The sequence below is a fragment of the Falco peregrinus genome, chromosome 2, assembly GCF_023634155.1.
Source record: "Falco peregrinus isolate bFalPer1 chromosome 2, bFalPer1.pri, whole genome shotgun sequence".
Taxonomy (NCBI): Eukaryota; Metazoa; Chordata; class Aves; order Falconiformes; family Falconidae; genus Falco; species Falco peregrinus.
In genome coordinates this window covers 90317882-90341271 of record NC_073722.1, presented here as the reverse complement: position 1 = coordinate 90341271, position 23390 = coordinate 90317882, and the positions used below count along the sequence as shown (strand labels likewise).

At 42.6% G+C, this 23390-nt stretch overlaps 1 protein-coding gene across 3 annotated transcripts in view; it reads left to right on the top strand.

The window, feature by feature from the left end:
• The first annotated feature begins 19233 nt into the window (after positions 1 to 19233).
• BICDL1 (BICD family like cargo adaptor 1) overlaps positions 19234 to 23390 on the top strand; it is a 52506-nt gene continuing 48349 nt past the window's right edge. For all 3 annotated transcript variants that reach the window (XR_008745864.1, XM_055796348.1, XM_055796346.1), the window contains exon 1: positions 19234 to 19627. Coding sequence is in view for 2 of the 3 variants with exons in the window: in XM_055796348.1 (XP_055652323.1) it covers positions 19286 to 19627 (342 nt within the window). In the remaining variant the exon portion in view is untranslated. The remainder of the gene's footprint in view (positions 19628 to 23390) is intronic.

The following is a 23390-nucleotide window of genomic DNA, read 5'->3' as shown; positions in this document are numbered from 1 at the left end:
AGAGCAATGCATACCCATAAATCTCTTTGGCTGACTTCCAAAAAGTGTAAGAATGTGAATTAATTTAGGAAGTAGCTAGATGGCATTGAAAGATACTCGTATGTCACTATACCATTTTGATTTTGGGCAGAACAGGTCTCGTTATTGTTTGGAGTTTTCTGGAATAAATAAGGTTAGAATGATGTTGAAACTGCATTATACAACAAAATGGCAGGCAGCCATCTGGGGAGGGAAGCATCACTAAATCAGTTTTCCAATGGAGTGGAAAACATCTCCCTTTTTGAAACAGGGATGTTTGATAGTAGGTGGGGTTTTTTTTAAATAGGTCAGTTCAATGCCAGTTACAAACTACAGTTCAGTTGGGAACAGCCTGCTCAGATCAAATCCACACACTGAGGCAATGGCTTCAGTCATCTCTGATGTAGAAGTCACTGGGAAATGTAAGGTGCTTCCCTGCAGCCCAGTGTTGGCTGACATATGTAGCTACAACACAAGACAGAGTTCCAAGATTTGTTATCTGAAAGCAAAAGAAAACCATTTGCTCTCACCTACAGTTTAGTAAAACAAATACTGTCAGGCTGAAGCATCAAAATTAAGTATTACAATAGATTAAACAAAATATGTCTGTTAAAATTCTGTAAGCTCTTTTTTAAAAAGGCTTCTTCATATAACTCAATTTGAAAGAAATTCCATCTTTTTTCTTTTGAATATTTATTCAAAAAAATTCAGTAAACAAAAATCTGTGCACTGCGGCCTTATCGGCATGGTAGCAAGAGTGAATAGGGTAGAAAAGAACAATAGTAGCACTTTGTTCAGAGTATAAATAAAAGCATCAGATGAGGCAATGACAGCTTTAATGTAGGACTCTTCCAGGTAAGACTAAAAGAAATTTAGATACGATTGCCTGTCTATTTTTTAATTTGGAATCACGATTTTGGGACTTTACAGATTTAAGATGTTCTTGCTCTGAGTGGGTGTGTTCATTCCTGTCTTGAAGAGCTCAGCAATGACAGCCTACATGTTACTTTATTTAATTCTTCTAGAATTAGTTCTATACTGTTTGCTTGGAGGGCAAGAAATATTTTACATGACTATTGTGGGATTCTGATTTTTAAACAGCTTTTCCATGTTACGAATTGTGATGAGTAAGTGATTAAGAGATAACACTGACAAACAGTGAAGTAACTTAATGTTCATGTAGGAACTGAATGACAATTTTTGGCTGCTCCGGAGGTCCCTGCATGGTCAAATTGCTCTTTTTGGAGCGCTGTTCATCATTCCTGATGGTGATTGGCTTGGCTCACATTGTTTTCTTACACTTTTAAATTTCCTTTGCTACCTGAATGGAAAAGGCTACAAACCCAGTACATTTTCCCTAAAGAAACTAAAAAAAAAAAGCACAGTGGGAGGTTGTTGCAATGATGCAGTGTTCATGGTCTGCCAAGGAACTGCATTTAACCATTTTTAGCCAAAGGCTTCATACTAGAGTACAAGACTTGAAAGAGGAAAGGAAACTCCATACAGAAGAGGTTTTATGGAATAAACTTTTCCTGAAAAAAAAAGTGTTAAAGCTACTTTTCTTCTTTCCTGTGTTTTTAAAGTACTGCAGATGGACTTCAAGTTTTAAAAATTGCTTTTTAATAAAATTTGGTTTATGCTACTGATCAAATGCCTCTATAATTGAATGAATTACGTAAGTACTAAGGTAGAATATTTTCGACTTTCTGCTCTTCTCATCACTCACCTAATCCAGTTTTCCTCAGAGCAAGGAGTCTTGTGCATTGATTCTCTAAAATTTTGAAATGGATCACGTGCAGCATTTATGAATTGTACCCATGGATGAAAACAGCTAGTAGCAATTACTTTCTTGGAAACAGAAAGAGAAATGCAGACTTGTTGGGGCATACATATTACAATTCTTAAACCTTTTAAACATGATGCAGAAAGTAGTCAGCTTTTCACATCAAACAGTTATCAGAAAAAGCCCAATAGCCAACTTCAAAATGTCAAAAACAAACAAATAAACAAAATCTATGCTAAGTGATTGTTATTTGCTAACAACTTTTCTAAAGCAGAACACCACCTACCACTTAAAATCTGCCAGAAGACAGCAGTAAAAAGAATTGGAGGTGGCTGTGTTCTGCATCAACTTAATCCACCATGAACAGATATTAGGAAATAAAGTTTTTACATTTTTGAATACAGGATGCTGGAATACAAGAGTATTTGCACACAGAATGCACAGTTTGTTGCACCTCTGTCCTCTCTATATTCTCCTGGGTTTCATTCTGATGCCATTGAGTACCCCAGCATCAAAAGATGATATATCATCTAGTTCCTGTGAATAAGAACAGCTATTTCTCTCTTGAAAAGGGCTCTTTAAATCCTACTGGTTTTCTGGTTTGCCAAACTGGGATTCTTCAGCACCAAACTGAGACAGAGGCACAGACAGGCAATGCTGGCAGTAGTGTTCAACAGCTGTGTGGTGTCTGCTAATAGATGGTTATTCTAAAACCACTCTTCCCTCATATGTAACCTCTTGGGGCAAAAATGGCATCTTGACATTCAAAAAGATCCAATAAACAGGCTAATACAAGGTATTTGTAAATTATGAAGGTGCAGGAACAAGACTACCTGATCACCCTGTCAACTGCCCAGTTGTGGTATGAGCAGGAAGACATACAACTCCAACAGCATGAATCAGGACTACCAACACATCAGAAAATGGCAACTGCTAAATAACATTTTTCTTTTCATCCTTACCAAGTCTTTTGTAAGGGGCCATTTCTGCCCAAGCTGCATATAAATTGTACATTGTTAGTAGATCGATGCTCTCTCACTTCATCTGCATAGCGTTTCATGCCAAAACCATGAGATTGCAGGAGTTCAACCATAAAGAAAAAAATAATCAATAAGCCTGGGCAGCTTGTGACGCTTAGTGACAGATTTTCACTGCCTATATGGTTATATTTTAATTTAGACAAAAATAGTTAACACTGCACTTCCATGCAAAGAGAAGTCATCTGCTTCTTATCTAATGTGCAATTCAATAATTCCTATAATTGATCTTCATTGACAGTTTATGCAAGCTCACTCACCCACACCGCACATATTGTACTTCCTGACATAATTCCCAACATAGACTATGATATTTCAACAAAGGAAGCTTGTTAAATCAGGTCAAAGAAAATAAAGAATCAGAATCTGCTTCAAATCCTTGCAGCTGTCTGTCTTTTCACCCTCCCGCCAACACCCCCCTGCTGCCCCCCCCCCCCCCCCCCCCCCCAAAATCCCAACTATTGGTATGTTTGTAATGGGCTAAAAACATAAAACCCAGTTTTTTAAATGTTGATAGGCTTCAGAATAAATATGCATCATCTTTTTTTCCTCTAGATGCTGGACTATTACTGTTGATCAGACGTAACTGCCAGTCTTTATTGTTTCCACATGGTTTGATTTTCCCTGGAAGTACCATATATATTCTAATGATCTGCTGAATTAAAAGAATTCTAAATCGGTTCCCAATTGATGAGACACTATTTCTGAGATAGGCAAATAAAGGACATTTTCTCTCATAGACAAAGCAACACAAAAATTATGGAGGTGATAATGGGTCTTCAGGTGTCTGAAAGAGTGATATGTAATTTCAGAGAAACACAAACAATAGATGCATTTTCCATTTACAATTATTGTAAATAAAGAGGAACATAATGTTTCTGTTTTCTAAACATGATAACTTGCCTAGCTAGCATTCTCCAACTATTTCAAATTACTCTTATTTTCCAAAGAACTGAGATACAGGAAGAGTTCAACAGACTAAACACTAATAGATGCAATAAATGGCATCAAAAAGCCACACAAAGTTAAACAGAAGCATGCTAAAATACTAGACACCAAAGGCTGAAAGATAATTTCCAGAGCATATGCTAGCACAGGGGAGCCCCTGGTTTAATTTTCTATAAATACAAATAAAACTCCAGCTTTTTAAACAGAGCATTATTTGAAGCTCAGAGTGAGGCACTTTTCCAAAGGTGTAGATTCCTTTATTACAGATTCTCTTTCCAATGGTAAGACCTAATTCTATAGCAGTTGAGCAAATGATTCCATAAATAACCTCCTTTACCCGCAAGCCTTTACCCCCATCAGCTGGGGGTAGGCTCTTAGGCTAACTACCAACTGTGCTGCTGAATGATTTTCCAATTTCCGATGACTATAGCACTTCAGGTTAGTTGTGCTACACCTTATTGAGCTAGTAAGTCATCAGGAGAAAAAGGAAAGCAACCAAGGGTGACCTATGTATAGATGCAATAAAATTCACAGTAGCCTCCTCTTACCGTTCATGCCCACAGCAAGTTCCCAGGGAGGCTTCTGCACAGGAGACGGATGTTGGTGTGCTGCAAAGAGTAAGTCAATATTTCATGAACTCTGCAGATGTATCATTTTATGTGGAAGCACCATCTTTTTCCCACAGAGTAACTTCTGAAACACTAAACAAACAAAAACATTTGAAGGGCAAACCCATAAATATTTCAGATATTTGTATATAGGTTACTCTTTTGGAGTTAAAAATCTGAGTAAAACTGACACAGCATGTATCTTACGTGTCACTGACACTGAATAGCATAAAACTGACCCAGGGAGTAGCAAGGACTACTAGCTCTGGGCCAGACTGTGTGGCACAGGCAAGCCATATAGCCTCTTTCAGGAGAATATTTAATAATTCTTTGGAAGGTAGTTTCTTCCCTCCTTTTTGGCCTTTGCTGAAATTTCTTCAATGAAACATAAATTTTGAGAAGCTATATTCATCTATCTATGCAATGTCTTTGACTCAAAATAGGGAAAATTAATTAAATGCTTCACATAAGGCTGCATCTGACACTAATCTAAAAAAGGATGATTAAACCCGGCAAAAATTATATCCATTTAAACTAAGATGTTCTTTTAACAGGAAGGTGTTTCTGAAAGAAACCAGATACCCAAATATGTGGGGAGATAATGCAAGCTAGCCCACAGCACTGAAATAATGCATGTAAGAAGACTTTTGGTGACTCTTCCTGCCCATCAAGGCTGATTTCATGTGGCTCAAAAGATTTTGTCAGGCAAAGGTCTGGAAGCTTTATAAAACAACCTGATCTCCAAGAAAGAGGAGAATCACAGTCCAAAGCATGACAGGTATGAAAGGGCAATCAGCCAAACTGAGCTCTGCTGGAGAGCCTGAACTGCTGTAGGGTTTTATCAGTCTCTCCATCTGAGATGAAAGGCCGTCGAGTGAGCAAAATATGCACACAATCTCTATATCCTTTTACAACAGCATGCCAAAGTATTCATCAATCTCAATAAATAATAACTGGCTTCATGTTTGTCACATCTCTCGTTTGTCACATTGCGGGTCACGCTGCTTTCACACACCCCATGTGAGAAGTTGACTGTGATCTCAGACCGAGGGTGCACTAAATGTTCATAAATGTCATTTCTGATGAGACTGAGCTTGCGTAGCCTCAGCAGGCATGGAATGCTGTAAAACACAATTTCAAAATGGGAAACAAGAATAGAAGATACTTTATTAAGGTAATGTTCATATCTGAATTTCACCCCCATATAGATCATGTGTGGGTGAATATTAGATTTAAGCAGTTAAATTAATGCTGAATATGTTAGCAACAAATATGGTCTATGCACTTCCTAAAATGTCTAGAAGTATGCAAAGCAATAACATGGGAAAGGCAAGACAGAAAGACAAAGGAAACTTTTAATCTTAAGGTTTATTTTTAGCTCATATATTGAATGAAGGTTTGGCTTTTCCATAGAACGCCCACACCCATGCAGCAGAGCAAAGATTTTGATGAATGTAATACCCAGAGTATCACAACTTTCTCCGTGGTTGTTTTTTTCATATAATGCAGTTAGTTAATTAGATCTTCTCTGATCAATCATTGAATTACTGCTTCAAAAGGCATTATGATATGATGAGAGTGCCTTGCAGCAGTTAAACACTTTGATTTTTTTGTCCTAACACATTTACAGCTAGTGTGAATTAGGTCCTCCCAGCAGGAATAAAGAAATACTTTTTCTCTTTTAAATTACAAGCACAATTTATCTCACAATTTAAAAACTGACCAGTGAAATTACTCTAATATGGATTCATTCTATCCCCTTCTCCTTTCTGGTATTTAAGACTAATCACTTTCATGTTTTCCATCTGTGTTATGTTTTCATCTCAAGTTCTTTGGAGCTGCAACCTTCTCTCTTGCTTATGTTCTATTCAGCTCTTTTAGTACCATCACCATTACACACTCCCTTCCTTGATCCTTGGGAGTCTGCCTCAAAAACCAAAGTAGTATAGTCACCACAGGAAAATACTAACAGAATTACTTTTTTTTTCCTCTTGGGACTTGTCTCTTGAGAAGAAATTGTGAACTAATGGTTAAAGACTCTAGGTCACAACTTCAACATGAGATTTGTGCATGACCTGGCATTGGGGACTGCTGGCTAGTTACTGCCTTGGCTTCTCTTCATCCCTCTGTGAAAGGGGAACACTGATTACAGGACAGTGTTACCCCAAGACTTACTTCATTATAGTTTCTATGAAGCACTTTGGACTCCTTGGAAAGCAGACGGTGTAGGAAGAAGTAATAGGTAGTTTTTTGAAAAGTGTGGTTTTGCTGCCTCTCCAAAAGCAGATGCTCGGGGATCTTTGCATAGTGCTGTACGGAGGAGTTCTTATGCCAGCAGTAAGGCAGAGAAATTAAAAAGCTTTCAGATCTGTGCTTCTGTTAGTGATACAAGTCCCCAAATGGGGAGAAAAGATGTGGGTTTTGTTTTGGGTTGGGGTTTTTTTTGAGCAGTCTAAATAATGGAAAATAATTTACTTTTTAATTCTAAAGATGTTTGCCAGATGAAAGAGAGCTGAACTGGAGTATAGGAAGTTCTGCAGTTGCCTTTCCAGCAGGATAGTGCAGTCTGCACGTAATTAAACAACAGAAACCAACACCCATAATTCAACAGCATGTCTTATCTATTATGGGGCAATTTTTTTTCCCTTGAAAACTCTTATACATAAATTTAAGCTTAAAATGGAAATTACAGCAAGTTCTATTTCATTGTGAATTGTTCTCATACAGCAATATACAACCACATTTGTAAAAAACCCAGATCTCTTACTGCCAGCCAAAGCTGCACTCTTATGAAGTCTGCTATTTTGAATTTCAATGTGCTACCTGTTACGTGGGCAGCAGACCCCAGAGAGATGATACACCAGTCTGGCAACTCTCTGTTCTGTGAAGCGGAAAGATGCTGACAAACTGAAGGGGATTTAGAAAACAGCAAATAGAATGAGAAGACACAGGATTTTCATTTTTCTGGAGAGATTAAGACCCAGGTCTTTTTATAGCAAGGTTGGTTACAACCCCCGAATTAAACCCCACTACTCAGACCGGGAAATAAACTATCATCTGGAAGCTCTTTTCCTAGTACTTGCACTGTTCCCCGTGGCCAGGCTGGCAAAGGAAAATCAGATTTCCAGTTGCCCTCCAGAGCCAAGAGGAGGAGAGGTCCCTGCTCCAGACCACCCTGCGGTGCCCCTTTTCCTGGGGCCCAGGGAGGCTGATGTCCCTGTGTGGCCCGTCCTGTAGTATTCCCAGACACTACTTTGCTTACCAAAAGCTATTTCAGGAGGAATGGGCATTCTGAATAGAAGCCACTTGGATTCTCCAACTTAAATATTAAGAAGTTTTGTTACTTCTTTTATTCCTTTTTTAGTTTTGGAGGTTTTTTCTGAACACCTGTTTTAACTGTTTCTCATTAGCTAGCATTTAGTAAATACTACAAAGAATTTAGTATTTAGTTAATGTTAAGTAGCAATACCTGGCTTTTCCAGCTTGAACTGCTACAGGCAAGGTGAAAAACAAGAAAGTTTCCAAGTACAATCCTGTTGCCAGAACGCAGTGATAGGCATCTCACCCTGCCTGGCCTCTGCATCTGGATGCTAAGATCAGGCATTAACTTCAGGCTTAAGATGAACATGTATAAGGTAACAATGATCCTTTCAGTAACTGAATTGTTTAAAAGAAACAGAAGTAACGAAACCACGGTTTGAAAGCATTCAAAAGGAGAAGGATGCTGGGGAATAGCACTGACTAACTCATGCCAACGCAGGGCCCCTCAACCATGTAGAATCAACCAGGAGCAACTTAAATACTGCTGTTCAATGTTTTTCCACCTGCATGTTTATCTTAGTTCATGCTCTTGAGAAGCACTGAAGAAATAGCTCTGGGTACGAAAGGCTAGGTAATAGGCAATGCAAAAACTCTTTCTGAAAGCTACCCTGCTGCATATATCCAGGATGCCTCCATCCAGGCAGGATTTTCTGGCTCCTAATGATGTGACAGTTCAGGCTCTGTGATTTTTTTCCAGTGCTTGGAATTAGTAAATAAGGGGATTCCTTTGTACCAGTTGAAAGAGTAGGTTTTGTTTGGACAAAATACCCCAAACCAAAAACCCCTCAAGGCTGCCCATTCCTTTTATGTTAGGGCAAGAAACTAGCAGTAGATTGTGGCAAATGAAGAGACAGGACATAGCTTGATGCAAGCAAGATGTCGATTTATTGTACACAATCACGAGTTTATATATGTTTTCAGAAGCTGCGCGCTTTAAACAGATTGGTTCTTTAAGCTAAGAATTACATACTAGGCAATCCCTGATTGGTGGTTAACTACAAAGGACACTTTCATCAATTAACAGCAAGGTGTTACCTCTCCTAGACGCCATCCGTTCCTCACTCCCGGCATGACTCACCCTGTTGATTGTTATCTACTCACATTCCTTGTCCTCCCAGGGTTTGTGGCCTACAAGCTCGAGCACATTCCTATCAGCTAACTGATTGCCACTTTATGGTCCTGATTTGCAGGCCCCCTCCTGCATCTCCCCCTTCTTGTTTTTGAGCAATCCAACATGCGTTCTCGTTGTAAGCATTGAAACAAACAAGGAACACATAATACTAAAACCAACAATACTGTCAATACCATCAGTGCTCCTTTGATTATACTTTGTAACCAGCCCCCTAACCCAAGGCTTGAAAGCCAGTCTGTTAACCCGTTCTCAATCTTTACGGTCTGTACATTTTTTCTTAACTCAGTGAGCTGCTTATGAATGGAGTTCGAGTGATCAGTCAAATTCATGCAACACTTTCTTTAGTGCTGTTCACTATAGGCTACTCTCTACTGTTCATGCTGTTTCCTTATCTTCTAGAGGCGAGATCACATTCCTCCTTTGTTTCTGTCTCATCCTAGTTTCTTCTCATACTCCCTCAAAATTATTTACCTCTTTGCTGCAGGGTCTCAGCTGCACTTCGTCAAAACAAGGCCAAAACTGCACATCATCAATGTCAAAAACAACCCACTGTCTCTGTTCTGTACAATTTTACAATTTCCCCTTTTTGTTTTTGAACAGCTAGTACCAGGTTTGCCATGTTCTGCAGGGCTCTTGCAAACATGACAGCAACCAAGGTAATAGCAAACAAACAATACTGCCAATTGAGTGAATGGATGTCAAAAAGGCTGATGTTTTTTCTCAGATTTTGATAACATGTTGTTGCAATGGGGTGCCTAAAATCCACGCAGCACATACCATCAAAATCCTCACAGCCATGTCCTTGAACCAACAAAAAGCAGTAAAAATTTTGACTCACATTCTTAACTGCCTAACAAACAAGGTGATTTAACTCTTTAATGCTTTCCCTGCTGTTACTCCGGACAAGAGAAGAACCAGATAAGAGAAGAACCGCTGCAATACGTTCCCATCATAGCCTCCTACTACATTAGCATCTACAGAAAGACAATTATCAACATTCAAAGTGTAAAGAATATCAACTTCTTTTGGATTAACATTATACAGAGGTAATCAATTATCCCAAATATCAAGGCTTTTAGTAAGATTCTTCATTCCCCGCATACATTCACTTTTTTGCAACAATGTCTGCAAGTCAGTTTCAAGGAAGGGCATGCCAAACAAGAACTGGTTCAGTCAAAAAGTGCAAAACGTAGCATGCTTTCTCTGAACGTGCCTCTGGGTCATTCCCTTCATTCCCTCTTTTTTTATGCAACCAGAGACACTTTACCATAACAGAGAAGCCCATATTTACATCTCTGAGCCCCGACACAAACTGCAGCTGTATGCACCACCAGGCTCAGGGCAGAAATCATTCATGCAGTTACATAGCTATATATCGCTACAAGCATGCAGACACCTATTAAACACTAGATAACCATGTTTATCTTTCCTAGTCTCCTTCACAATACCCAGCTGTTCTATCATCTCTTGTTAGGTCAAATATTCTCCAGCTTCCTGTCCTATATCTCTCTTCAGACATTCTCTATCCTCCTCTTTTTTGCTTGTTAATTGTGACAAGGCAAAGGTTGTGTGTAGCTGGGTGACCATGACCTGATTTATGTTACAATCAACTAAACACTGAATACAGGAAAAAAAGGTATGGGAGACATAAGGCAAACATCAATAAGGTGGTTAAAGATAATTATAATAAATCCTGTAATACTTTTGAGTCATGGCCCAAGGTTTCCCAGCCGTGAGAAGAGACCAAAGGCATCCCGCCCATGGCTCTGCTGCAGATCTTTGGTTTAAGGCTTTTAAGTTTTGTATACTTTTGTAAATTAATTCAGAGTGGTCACTCAGATTCGCATAACACATCCTATCAAAGTTTTCACATGCATGTCCCTGTGCTAATAATAAAAATCAATAGCAACTCGGTTCTGTAGCAACATATGACGGACAGACTCAACATCTGTTAATAAGCCAGAGAAAAAAAAGAATAGTATTTGTAGTATTACTTTGTTTAGCAAGCTAGCAGCCTAATTTACTAAGCAAGTTAAGAGCGTGTACTATTCTTACAGAAGAGATTAGAGAAGCAAAAATGTGTTATGCTGCATTCCAGAACTCAGCCTGAGAATTAGTCTGCTGTGAGTTCTGCATTACAATCATTTGACACATGTTGGGGTTGCGATTGTGAAAGTTGCCCATTTACAATTTTCATTGGCATTATCATAGCTAGTTGTTTTAAAAGCAACCCTTGAGCTTCCTTATGTTCAACTTGTTGCAAAATATTCTGAAGCCAATCAATAAAGTTAGTATTAAAGTTAGTGACTCTCTAGGACCCTGCAAGACTGTGGCAAGACTCCCGCATCCGGACTGCTTTAATAGCAATCTCCTTCATTTGCAAATAGTTGTCCCTGGGATACCTTGCCTGAGTCACAGAATCGGCACAATTATTTTCTCCAGCCAACTGCTCATAGTTAACAGCAATTCCCCGATTAAGGTTTTCAATCAAGGCTCACATACATAGCTCACAAAAATCAGATAACCACATCATATACTGTATCAGTACCATACAAAGCAATAACTTCCAATCATGCAGTGTGAGTGTATAAGGCTCTGCCATCACTTCAAGAAGGGACATAGCAAATGTAATATGAATCCTCCCTTCCCGCACTGCTTTGCTTAACTCTTTAACAGCCTCGTATTGCACAGGCTGCCACTCGAGGTTGATTTGTCTGACAAAATACTGAACATGCCATAGCGACTCCCCAAACCCCTCACTTAAGCGTTTCCCACTTGCATTCCTGCCACCAATCCCTCAGACCCCCTTTCACCCTCCCCGAAAATACAGTCAATGCATCGAGAGAGGCGGGTGGCGGGGGGGCAAGGTCTAGCTCCTTTTGCAGATCTATAGGACCTGGATCGAAAGGTTTATCTGTGTCAATGGAATCATTGTTCGAGTTGTCCTGTTCCCGTGCTTGGTCCTGTGTTGTGAGGGTCGCTGCAATCAGTGACAGAAGCTTTGGGGGCAGAGGAGGTGTGGACAGAATCGCCATCGTTGACAGTGTGTTGAATTTACAGCTTCCTCTATTTCAGTGCTTACACTGTTGGTGGAATTTACAGCTTCCTCTGGTTTAGCACCGTCAGTAGAATTAGTCCACACTTGGCAAAGAGTAGTCAGAATTTGCCACCAAGATGTTAAGTGTATTCCCGACACGGAGTTCCCCTCCGCGGCAGCATCATACAATTTTCTACTGACCACTTTCATTTCTTTCGAAGTCTCTAAAGTTTCTTGACTGCTCACCTGTCTCAATGAGTACAGGTTTCTAAAGCTTCTTAAAACTTCTTCAAATATTTAAAATCTCTAAAGTTTCTTGGCTGCTCACCTGTCTCGATGAATACAGGTGTTATCCTTGGGGTTTAGGTTGTCTGCCTGGTCCAGCCAGCAAGATGATCGTTCAGCCAAGATGTCTCCTCCGGAACGCAGCCCTCTTCCACGAGCTGTCTTTTTTATCGACCAGTTCCATCCTTATTCTTCCAAGGCTTCGGAACACCGCCATAGGGGTCACCATTTGAGGAGATTGAGGCACGGACTCCCGAATCTGACTAGAAGACCCTTTATGAGTCCATATACGTCTTTCTGGGGACGAAGCCTGATTCCCCATTACGGATTTCCCACAGCTTACCTCTCAAATCCAGAGGGATTTCAGGCCGGCCGGCTCCCGCTTCCTTTCAGTGGTTCATTCAAAGTTCTGTGGGATTCGCTGCAAGTCACTCAGTTAGGCGATTCGAGAGCCCTTCACGTCAGATCCTTAACCGGATCACGTCGGGGTCACCAATTTGCGGCGAATGAAGAGACGGGACGTAGCTTGATGCAAGCAAGATGTCGATTTATTGTACACAATCACGAGTTTATATATGTTTTCAGAAGCTGCGCGCTTTAAACAGATTGGTTCTTTAAGCTAAGCATTACATACTAGGCAATCCCTGATTGGTGGTTAACTACAAACAAACATCAATTAACAGCAAGGTGTTACCTCTCCTAGACGCCATCCGTTCCTCACTCCCGGCATGACTCACCCTGTTGATTGTTACCTACTCACATTCCTTGTCCTCCCAGGGTTTGTGGCCTACAAGCTCGAGCACATTCCTATCAGCTAACTGATTGCCACTTTATGGTCCTGATTTCCAGGACCCCTCCTGCAGTAGATGGGAAACAAACTGTTACACACAGAGCCTCTTTGAAATGTTTAAATGATTGAACAGGAGCAAGAGGTTCTCGTTTCAGGTTATCAATCTCTTGCAGTGTCCAGTCCCCAATAAATCTTTGTCTCAGAGACAAAAGGACATGTCCTTCCTGCCACAGCCACATGCAGCACTGACCACAGCACAGCCAGGGCAATGTTTTTGGAGCTCGTGAGCCCTGCAGATGAAACACAGATATGTTCTCTAAACCCAGAAAGGTTGGCAAGGGGGGGTCACCTAAACATGAGCAGGAACAAACTCATCTTTGATTGTGCATATCCGCTGGTCACACATTCTCTAATGAGGGACAACTGACTAGATCCTGCGCAGATGCAAAGGTGCTGGGATTTGTACCAAATAGTTAATGGGCCCTAAGAATTAGTAATTACACAAATAAATATATAGCTAAATAAAAACCCATTACCCTGTACTTTTTACTTTCAACTTCTTGTTCCCAAGAAGTGAATCAGGCCTCTCTTTAGATAATTTATAGAATACCAGTTTCCATAACAACATAATTGCTCAATGAAGGAAAAATACCTGGCAGAGTTGCAATTATCATGACATGATTGACCACAACAGTGAGTGAAGGTTGCGTTAAAACCAAGATTGCTTCATGTCAACATGGTCAATTACAATCCAATAACACTAGATCAAAGGCCATCATTCCTAACGTAAGTCATTGCAAATAGCAGCCTATCCATGAGAAGTAGAGCAAGATAATAGTGAACAAATATTTTTCCCCACAACAAAGCACAAAGTCACGCCCAATCAGTTAGCGGTTGCAGAACTCCATGGCCAACACCATGACAGGTAATTTTAGGACTTAATGGTTTCCTATGAAGAAATACAAGTGCAAACATCTCACTCAGTTTGTCTTCATGTGAGGAGAGGCACAGGCTACTTTTTTAATAGGAATGTTTGTTCCACAAAGACTTGTCAAACATTGTCATGTTGTAAGATTCAAGAGGGAGTAATTCACACCCACTGCTGAAAACACCTACTTCATTAAATAAAACAGCCCTAGTCTAGATGTAGATCTACATCTACCCACAGAGCCATTGTATCTTTACTCCTTCTGTGGACTGCAGAAGCAGCAAGCCCAAGGCCAGGTGTGTGGAAGTGCTTAGACCTAGCACCTCTCAAGTGGGCGTGGAGTGCCCACCCTGCATGGCCCCATCCCAGGCCTGCTCTGGACCCTCTTGTGCTCACCATGTCCCTGAGACATTTTTTGTTTCTTTGCAGCTTCTCCAGCTGAAAAAGCTTGAAGCAATGAGAAGCGGTGCTGCAGACGCTCTGAGCAGCATGTCTGTAACACAATGCTAAAAGCACGTGGTGGCAATCCCTGCAGCTGCTACAAGAGTATGTGAGGATGGGAGCCCTCCTGGGATGTCTTGGAAGATTGTCCCAGTAAGAGGGAGCCAGCTTGGACCCTGTATGTGTCTGGAGTCTACCTGGAGCATGGTTAGTCAAAAAGGAGCCCTAGGTGCAAAGTAGCATGTATGTCATATGGCTCATCAGGGCCAGGTGTGAAACAAAGTTAAACTGGTGGCATGGTACCCCAAACAAGTCAAGCTGGCCTGAAATATTGGCCATGCAGCTTCACTAGCTGCAGAGTAGTTCTGCTTGTTTCCAGCACTGTCAGCTTTGTTCTAGAAAGACCATTACTGCATGCTTCCAAACTTCACACCTCAAAGTGACTAAAAGCTATAGTACAAAGTATTTACATCACTAATTCACAGATGTTTTGACATCATACTTCTATGTGCCATATAGCAAGTCAAAACTATTACCCTATTCTTTTCTCTTTGCACCCCTTGTTCTTTACACACAGGCAGCAGGGTGAGCACAGTATGGTGTCATCTCTGTCCTTAGGCAGTCCTGAGTCACGCAGGCCATGCTTTATACCCTTAGCAGTCAACAGATTTTTCCCTTGACTTCAATGTTATGAGTCACTGTGGTGGATGAGTACTTTTCCTGCTCTAACTGACATAATATTGATAACCCTGGGAAACAACAAACTTGCCAGAAACTCTGTGGGGATCTTGAGCCTTGGGAAGAATCAGGATGGTCTTTTATTTTACTACCTGTTACTTGGCTAACACTCATAACAGCTCTTTTTCCCTCCTGTTTAAGCAGAAATTTCTGTTTGCCTTTATCAACCTCTGCAAATACACTTCCCCACTTTGTATTTCCTCTACCCAGCACCAGGGAAAACCTGAGCACACACCTACTGGATAGCAAAGAGGAAAAAAAGGTCGCACATGTCTTATCTCTGGCTTTGCAGTTCTGGCCTGCTTCAAAAGCAAGACATGTATGCCCTTTAATTATTCATTTGGGTAACTTCAAACTCTGAGCAAACTCTTGTAGGCTGCCTGCACCGCTTGCTGCCCACCTTGCAGCAGCAGGAGGCTGAAACACTTCAGCACGGAGGTACACAAACAACCAGAATAATTAAAACATTTATCAGAAATAAAGTGCAGTAAAGCAAGGAGAAAAGTAAAGCAATTAATCATTCAAAAAGATGAGAGAGAGAGCATGGCAAAAGAAACCTGATAGTTTGTGCTACCTCCCCTGCAAGACTGTCAGCCCACTGACAGGAAGATTAAGGATGCTGATGGGAATTCCTCTCTCACCACAGTCAGCTTTAAAAGCACAGGACAATAATCTACTTTTACAGGTCTGGCTGTGGCTTCTGCGCAACACGTCTTTTTCTTCCTTTAAGTAAAAAAGGATGAGTCCTTGCAGTGCTTGTTTTCTTAATGCTGTCGTCACAGCTGAGGTGGAAGTATTGATTGAAACACTTGGATATTTATTGGATTTGCAACTTTTCTAATACGTGAAAAATGTTTTGTCCAGCTTAATTTGTACAGTCTTACATACTCCAGTGTTTGCTGGTGTAACCGCCAAAGGTCCAGACCCTCTGCCACACTTCCTTTGTGAAGAGACCAACCAGTGAAATCCCTGAAAAGCAGAATACTAATTTCAAAGCATCGGGTTGAACAATATACTTGACACCATGCTTGAAGAGCCTGCACAGCTTAGAGTTCACCTTTCCTTGACCCTCTAGGAAGGACAATACACATTGCCATATCCATAGCTTAAGCTGGATTGCCTGTTTCAGTATCTTACTCATTTAGGAGCCTGTAGCAGAGTGAATTGCACTGGCAGATTGCCCTGAATGGTTCCTTGAGTTAAGTTCTCCCACCATCCCCATGGCTTACTTTACTGAATTGGGTAATTGTGGGATGGGGAAAAGCAAGAAAGGGAAATTACTCAGCAACAAAGTCAGTGCTGTCCTTTTTCCCTGTACAAAATAGAAATTTTTGCTACTTGCTTTTCTTTTACAGCCCTGTAAGTTTTTCACCTGAGCAAGAAAAGAATGATTGCTCCTCTTATAGGCAATCTTACACCACTCTTTTATACCAATGCTTTATTTTCACCCTTCTTTCCTAAAATCACAGAGAAGGCCTTCGTATATCCTGGACAAAGTGATATTTTTGTGTTATGTGATGATATCACTTGCAACAGTCACTTGCTCTCAGTTCTCTGTGTGCTTGAATCATGCAGGCCTTTTTGTATTTTCAGAAAGGGTCATTCCTGTGGTGATGTCCATGCTGAAAGATAATTTGCGCTGTATGCACAGGAACCTTCCGTGCTGTGAGAGCATCGGCTCCTGAAACACTTGATCTAAATCTCCACAAGAACTGCCCACTATCTGCAGTTCTTAGTACCCGAGTAGTGAAGTCTCACACCAGGCTTGAGCAGTGCAATTAAAAAAGGAACTCGTGTTTGACTTGTTTCACTTAAGTCATTCTTCTTTTTTCTAGGCTGAGGTTCTCTAAAGGACATAACCAAATCTAAGCAGGGGAAGAATAGCAGAAATGGGAGTCAGGTGTCTACCGATGGACAACAACTGTCCCAGCTCTCAGCTGAAATACATTTTAGAATCCTAATAGATAATGCCACCATATAACTGTAAAGAAACTGTACTATTGTATTCTTAACAGTTTTTCATGAATATTTAATTGGGATAACACACAAGATAAAATACCGGTAAAATACTATACAAAGGAGTTTTAAACACGAGTAACCTAATATATTTCAAAGAAAGTCAAATCAATAATTAAATTCACAGGACAATGGATTATTTTTTTTGAAATGGAAGTTAATAACAGGTTGTGCTGTGGACAAAGCTCTAATCCAAGGTTACTCAGGATAACAATGTTATGTTTTGCAGCCAATAGGCCCCAAATGAGCATTAAGCTTGTATAGATGCCTGGCTGAGATGGTGGCATATTTACAATACACAGCACTGATTTATATGTGCTTTTTCTCCCCATCCAGGCAATAGCTTTTTTTTTTTCCCATCCCTATCCCAACAGCTGCAGCTATGGGTTTTGTTTCAGGCTTTGTTTGAGGGATTAAAACCATCTCAGTATAATCTCTTTTTGTTTTATACACTGAAAGAAGCATTAGAGATGAAAATTAATGCCACAACGGATTTCATTGATCATACCAGAAGGCTTGGTTTGCTATAGTAGGCACTTCCAGCAGAAGGTGCTCACAATCAGTTTTAATATTAAACACCCTCCTGTGTTTAAATAGCAGCGATCAAATCTGTGAAAGCATGGTTCCTGTGTCAGGGCAGAGGGATTCTTTTAAAAGGGCCAATACTGTTCAAAACACCTCACCTTATGGTGAGTCCCACTTTCCAGCAATGTAAGCATCAGTTGATTGCAAAGACAAAAGGTCTAGCCAAATTGGTGCATGGGGAAATTGCTATGAGATAAAGAAGGTGTTACCTCTGGGTCACCAGCACAAAAGAAACCATGGTCATAATAGCCAGCAATTACCATTGTGGGACAGGTGCTGGTGGGCAGCATGGCATGAGGTACCAGGTCTCTGCATGGTCTTTGGGGAGCAGGTGCTCACATTACAAAAAGCCCACTAGCATTAACTGTCACTGCTAGGAAAAGGGCCAAGTATCAATAAGTCCTGCTAGCTGGGCTGTTGGGACACATCCCCGTAAAAGGCTGTTTCAGTGGCAGATGGCCAGAGGGAAGTTTGCATTCCCACAATTCATGCTCTAACCGTTATGAATAATCAGCACCTCTCCAGGGCCCTGGGTCTGACACAAGGCAGGAGCCAGCCCTGCTAGAAAACTGCATCAGTCATCAACCCAGCCAGAAACATCCTTGGACTGATGTGTTGGGGCAGTTGCATATAGATAAACATAATCTAAGTGAATCTTCGGTAGGAAGAAGGAAAGCAAGCCTCAAGGAAGCAGGGTCTAAAATGAAAAGCTGTGAAATTCATCATTTCTTTCTGCAGAATCTGGGAGCGAAAAGCACAGGTTTCCTTCCAAATGCTTTTGTTCAGTTACTATTAAAGCCTTGCTTGAAATTAAGCAGTCTTAGCAAATGTGACAATATAGCTTTACCCTGCCTTACTCTGCCTCGGCCTTCCTCCTGTGGCAAGAAGGAAAGTGATGCCTGGACCTAAGGGGGAAGAAAGTCAACAAAACCAAAACTGAAAAACCAAGTAGTCCTTCCCCCAATAGAGTCTTCCCCCAGAGAAAGAAGTGCTATAAGCAGAACTGACTACAACTCCCAATGTTCACTAAGGCTGCTTTTAAGACAAATTTTATCCGGGAACATCCTAAGCAACCTAAAATGGAAAGCAAGCCCCGGTGGTTGTTGGAAGCGGTAGTCGGCTCTCCAGGGGTGAACGATTCAGTAGAAACATCTTGAAAGCTGCTCTTGTAAACAAAAGAGCCCAGTTAGAGATCTGGAGGAGCAGGTAACAAGTGGGAAGATCGAACTGTGCCCCTTCGGGTGTGCCAGGCTCCCTCCTTGGGCTTTTCAGGACACACGGGTGATTTGGGGGGATTTTTTGCCTAGGCCTGCAGCAGAAACAGCGCGACCTGCTCGCAGCAGGCGGCTCCAGTAGGCACGGCAGGATCCGTGCACAGCTGAGAAGCGCAACCCCCCCCCCCCCCACACACACACACACAAATACACAGCGTCCCCCCGCCGTGCGCCCCGAGCTGCCCCGTCCCTGCGCCCATGAGCGCGGTGCGCGGGCGCTGCCGCCGGCGGGGCCCGGCGCCGGGGGGCGGGGGCCGGGGGCGGCGGCGCTCCCCGCCCAGCAGCCGCAGCCGCGGGCCGGGCGCGGGGGGCGCAGCGGAGCGGCGGCGGCGGCGCGCAGGGCCATGTCGGCGCCGTGCCTGCGCCTGCCCGCCGCCGGGTCAGCACCGGCGGAGGCGGACAGCGCCGGCGGCATGGAGCCGCCCGCCGCCGCCGCCGGGGCCGCCGCGGCCGCCGCCCTGGAGCTGGCCCTGGAGGAGGAGCTGGCGCTGCTGGCTGCCGCCGGGGAGCCACCGGAGCCGCCGCCTGCCGCCGCCGCCCGCGACCCCGAGCTGCTCTCGTTGATTCGGCAGAAGGAGAAGGACCTGGTGCTGGCGGCGCGGCTCGGCAAGGCGCTGCTGGAGCGCAACCAGGACATGAGCCGCCAGTACGAGAGGATGCACAAGGAGCTTACCGACAAGCTGGAGGTGAGGCCCCACCGCCCCCCCCCCCGCCCTCCCCCGGCCCGCAGCGCTCCGCAAGGGCCCCCGCTTCAGGGCCGCGGCCCCCGGCAGCCCCGCGGGCTCTCCCCGTGGAAAGCGGCCCCTTTCCCGACAAATCCCGGGGGCGTCAGGCAGGCACGGGCCCTGCCGGGCAGCCCACGGAACTCCCTGTGGCCGCGATGGGGAAGAAAGGGTCTGAGAAAACCCTCTTAGGCCTGGGGGAGGCAAATCTGCCGTTCTTCCCCCTCCCGGGCTGCGAGCTGGTGTATCGGCCTGGTGTTCCTGTGGGTGCTGTTTTGCCCCAGGACCCAGGTACCACCTGGGTGAAGAGATGTGCACTGTGCTCGGCTCATCTCATCACGGAAATGCCTCAGAAGTTAAATTTATACGGCAGGTACTGAGCGACAGAGCATATGTAACCCTTAAGCTTAAGCTGTTGCAGCTAAGGCATTAGGCATGGCAGGAGATAAGCCCTAATGATACGTCTCTGTTAGCTGGTTGCTCTGAAAAAATACCTACAGGTATCTGGAGAGAGCTGTTTGCCAGAGACTCAGTGGATTGAGCTATTTATTGATTTTTAAGGATGAGAGAGCTATTACAGAGAAAAATACTTGTGCAGGCAGCTTCTTTTGGAACAATTTTCTTGCACAACTATATCAGAGACCCACTGTTACCCCACTCTTTTTCTCAGAGATACTTCTTCAAATTTTAATTCTCCCAGCAAGTAATACTGCTTATAAGGCTGAGAAAAAGCCTCTCACCTTTCTGAAGAGAGTTTGAACAGGGGTGGATTAACATTCAAATTTTAAGTCACTGCCTTACACCAGTTCTTTCTGCATGGTCCTGCATACCCCAGTGTTCCTTCCCCACGGACTTACATCTCTGAAGTTCAAGAGGATTTGTGAAATTACTGTATGGCCTTTGTTCACTTGACAAAATTCCTCTCTATTATTAAACTTAGCACTTCACCCTGGCTGATCCCTTCCTCTTTGCAGGGAAATCTCTCTCCATTTACTATTCTGATAGAAAAACAGTGAAGGTGACATTTGCTCCAATTGTTGTTTAGTGGCACTATTTACCAGATGAAAATTTCCTAAAGTATTAAAATTTGCCAGAGTGAATGTGTTCAGGTTGATCTTTAAGCAAGAACAGATGTATGTGGCGTGCTGACGTGGTTTTCCTGATGAGTTGGAGTAGAACCTTTCCTACCATTAAAGGAAAAAGGCACAAGTTTAGGTACTCACTGAGCTGCCTGTTAGGGAGTTTGGGAGTCTCAAATACCACTTGTTTGCAAAACATAACAATGAAAAGCAGAGGGGAATAACTATGACTTTATAGTACTTTAAGTAACAAATGTTTACCTCTGCTCTTACAGACCCTTTCAGAAGGTAAATGAAGGGATGGTAAACACAACCAATTGTTTACGTTTTCATGCCATTACTATCATTCTAACTTTCCAGTTGAGTAACAGATCACTATTTTTCAGACTAACCATCTGATAGGAATTAGTGTTATCTACTTAAGGGTCAGATTTTTTCCACTAGGCTTGGCAGATCTAAGGCAGTGCTACTTCACACAAAAAATGAAACTTGAACATTAATATTCTACAACACAAGCCTGGTAATCCTAGCCTCTGCAGATTAAATGTTGGCCGCCTCCTGTTGCCACTGAAGTGAACAAAATTTCACAATAAGCTTTTCAGTTTTGGAGGAGCAGGGAGGAAGGACCCACATCTGTTACCTCCTTCCCTATGCTGAAACATTCTGATGATGACCAGAAGTGAAGTCTCAGATCAGAACCTTGGTGACAATTGCATTTAATAAGGTGATGATTAAGTAGTATTTAGGAGGACAGATTTTCTGCCAGTTAGCAATTCAAAGTTGGTTACAGCAGATTGGTGAGGCCTCTCCGTTTCCCAACAGCTGACATGCTGGCCTGCTCCTCTGGTGCTTTGCCTCAAGACTAAATCTGTTCTAGTTTTGTGGGTTCATTACTGAAGTACAGCATTCCTGCCATACACTTACTCTGGCAACTCTTTCACTTCACTGCCTCAATTCAAATTCATTTCTAATCATGGAATTGAAGCCCTGTAATAAATTCTGATATGTGATCCTAGTCAGTTTTATCCTCTGTAAGGGATTAAAACCGCTAATGCCTCTGTTCCTCTGACACAGAGAAGCTTGCTGTGTCCAAGCATTTTACAGTATGAACCATCTTTATCAGCTGGAATACTCCCCTTGCTCTGATCTCTTTAAATGAGGACCAGCCCAGCTCAGTTAAGTTGAAGAGAAGATGTTTTCAGAAGAAGCAGTTCTGTGTAAAATTCAATGAACAGCTGGTGGATGGAGAGACACTCAGAAAACAAGAAACTCCCCTACTGAGGACAGCAGTTTTCCCTGTCATCACTACATGCAAAAGAACACTATTCAGATCTGCAGCTGTGCAGGTTCTGGGAGAGGGAGAGGAAGAGGCAGGAGGAGTTGGTCAGCGTGTCTCATTTGGTTTATCGTCCCTCTTTGCAAAAGCCTCTCTGTGCCCACTACACTGTTCTGGTTTCTCCATCACAACAGAATAAATTTGGTATTCTTCACCCTCTTCTAACGCCACCCTTTGTGAATGCCGTTTATTGGAGCTATACGTGGATATTTTTTTTTGCAGTAAGGGACTAAAGTGGTTTTTAAATGATTGACAAGGCTTATCGGTGGCTTCTAAATCACATTTGAGTATGTCTAGGGAACTTCAGCGCAGCGCTTTTCCTCAGCAGGCTGAAGTTTCATTTCTTCGATTTAGAGAAGGCCCTGGATCTTTCCACACGTTGCCTAGCAGTGAAGGAGACAGAGCCATAAAAGACAGCATTTTCAGTGTGCCTCTGAAAGTGAAATTGTGGCTGCTCCAGCTACACTGAGGCTACAAACAAGATTTCTTTGCAATGGTTGTCAGAGGCCTGGTGCTAGGATCTCATGCCTACCTACTGCATTAAAAATAATTATAATAATACTTAGCTCTCTCATTTGCAAGGGGTGCTCACCCTTTTAGTGTCTGAAACACAGAGAAATTCTTTTGCTTTGGGCTGCTGTTTTTAATCAGCTTTCCCTTACATTTGAGGGTTTTCCAGAAAACTCTGAATTTGCAGAAGGATTTGGAAGGACACAAGCAGGGTGCTGCTACACTGTGCTGGAAGAAGCATAGGAAAAGATTTGGAGATAAGGTCAAAAAAGAGAAAACACTGCATGTTCTGCAGAGCAGAAGAGGTGGAAGATTAGTGATAATGCAGGCCAGAGGGCTACTGGAGAATTGGAGGGCTTTGACATTCAGACCTGCTCGGGAAGGTGGCAGAGATGCTGCAAGGGAGGCTGTGTGTCATCAGCAGTAGGCACCCAGGGGAAACAGCCCCCTCACAGCCTGTGTTTCTAACAAGCAATAAAAAACCACTTCACATAAACGCAGTGCAATTTTCTTTTCCTCCTAGCAGGTTTATTTTCCCCTCCTATGCTAAGTGCCATGGGGATTGCTCACAGGGGGATGATACCCTAGGAAAAATGGGAAAGTGCTGCCAGTGCTGGGCCCCGTGGGTTTCTGTTTTTTGCTAAGACACATTCCTAAAAGGCTGGTGAATCCAATAGAGCACAGCATAAGGTTATTCTGGGGGACAGAAGACAACCAACAAAGAGAGGGCTCCTGCTCTTCAGGTTTCCCTGCTAATCTTGGGACATGCCCACGTCCCCAATCTGTGACTGCTCTGCAAGTA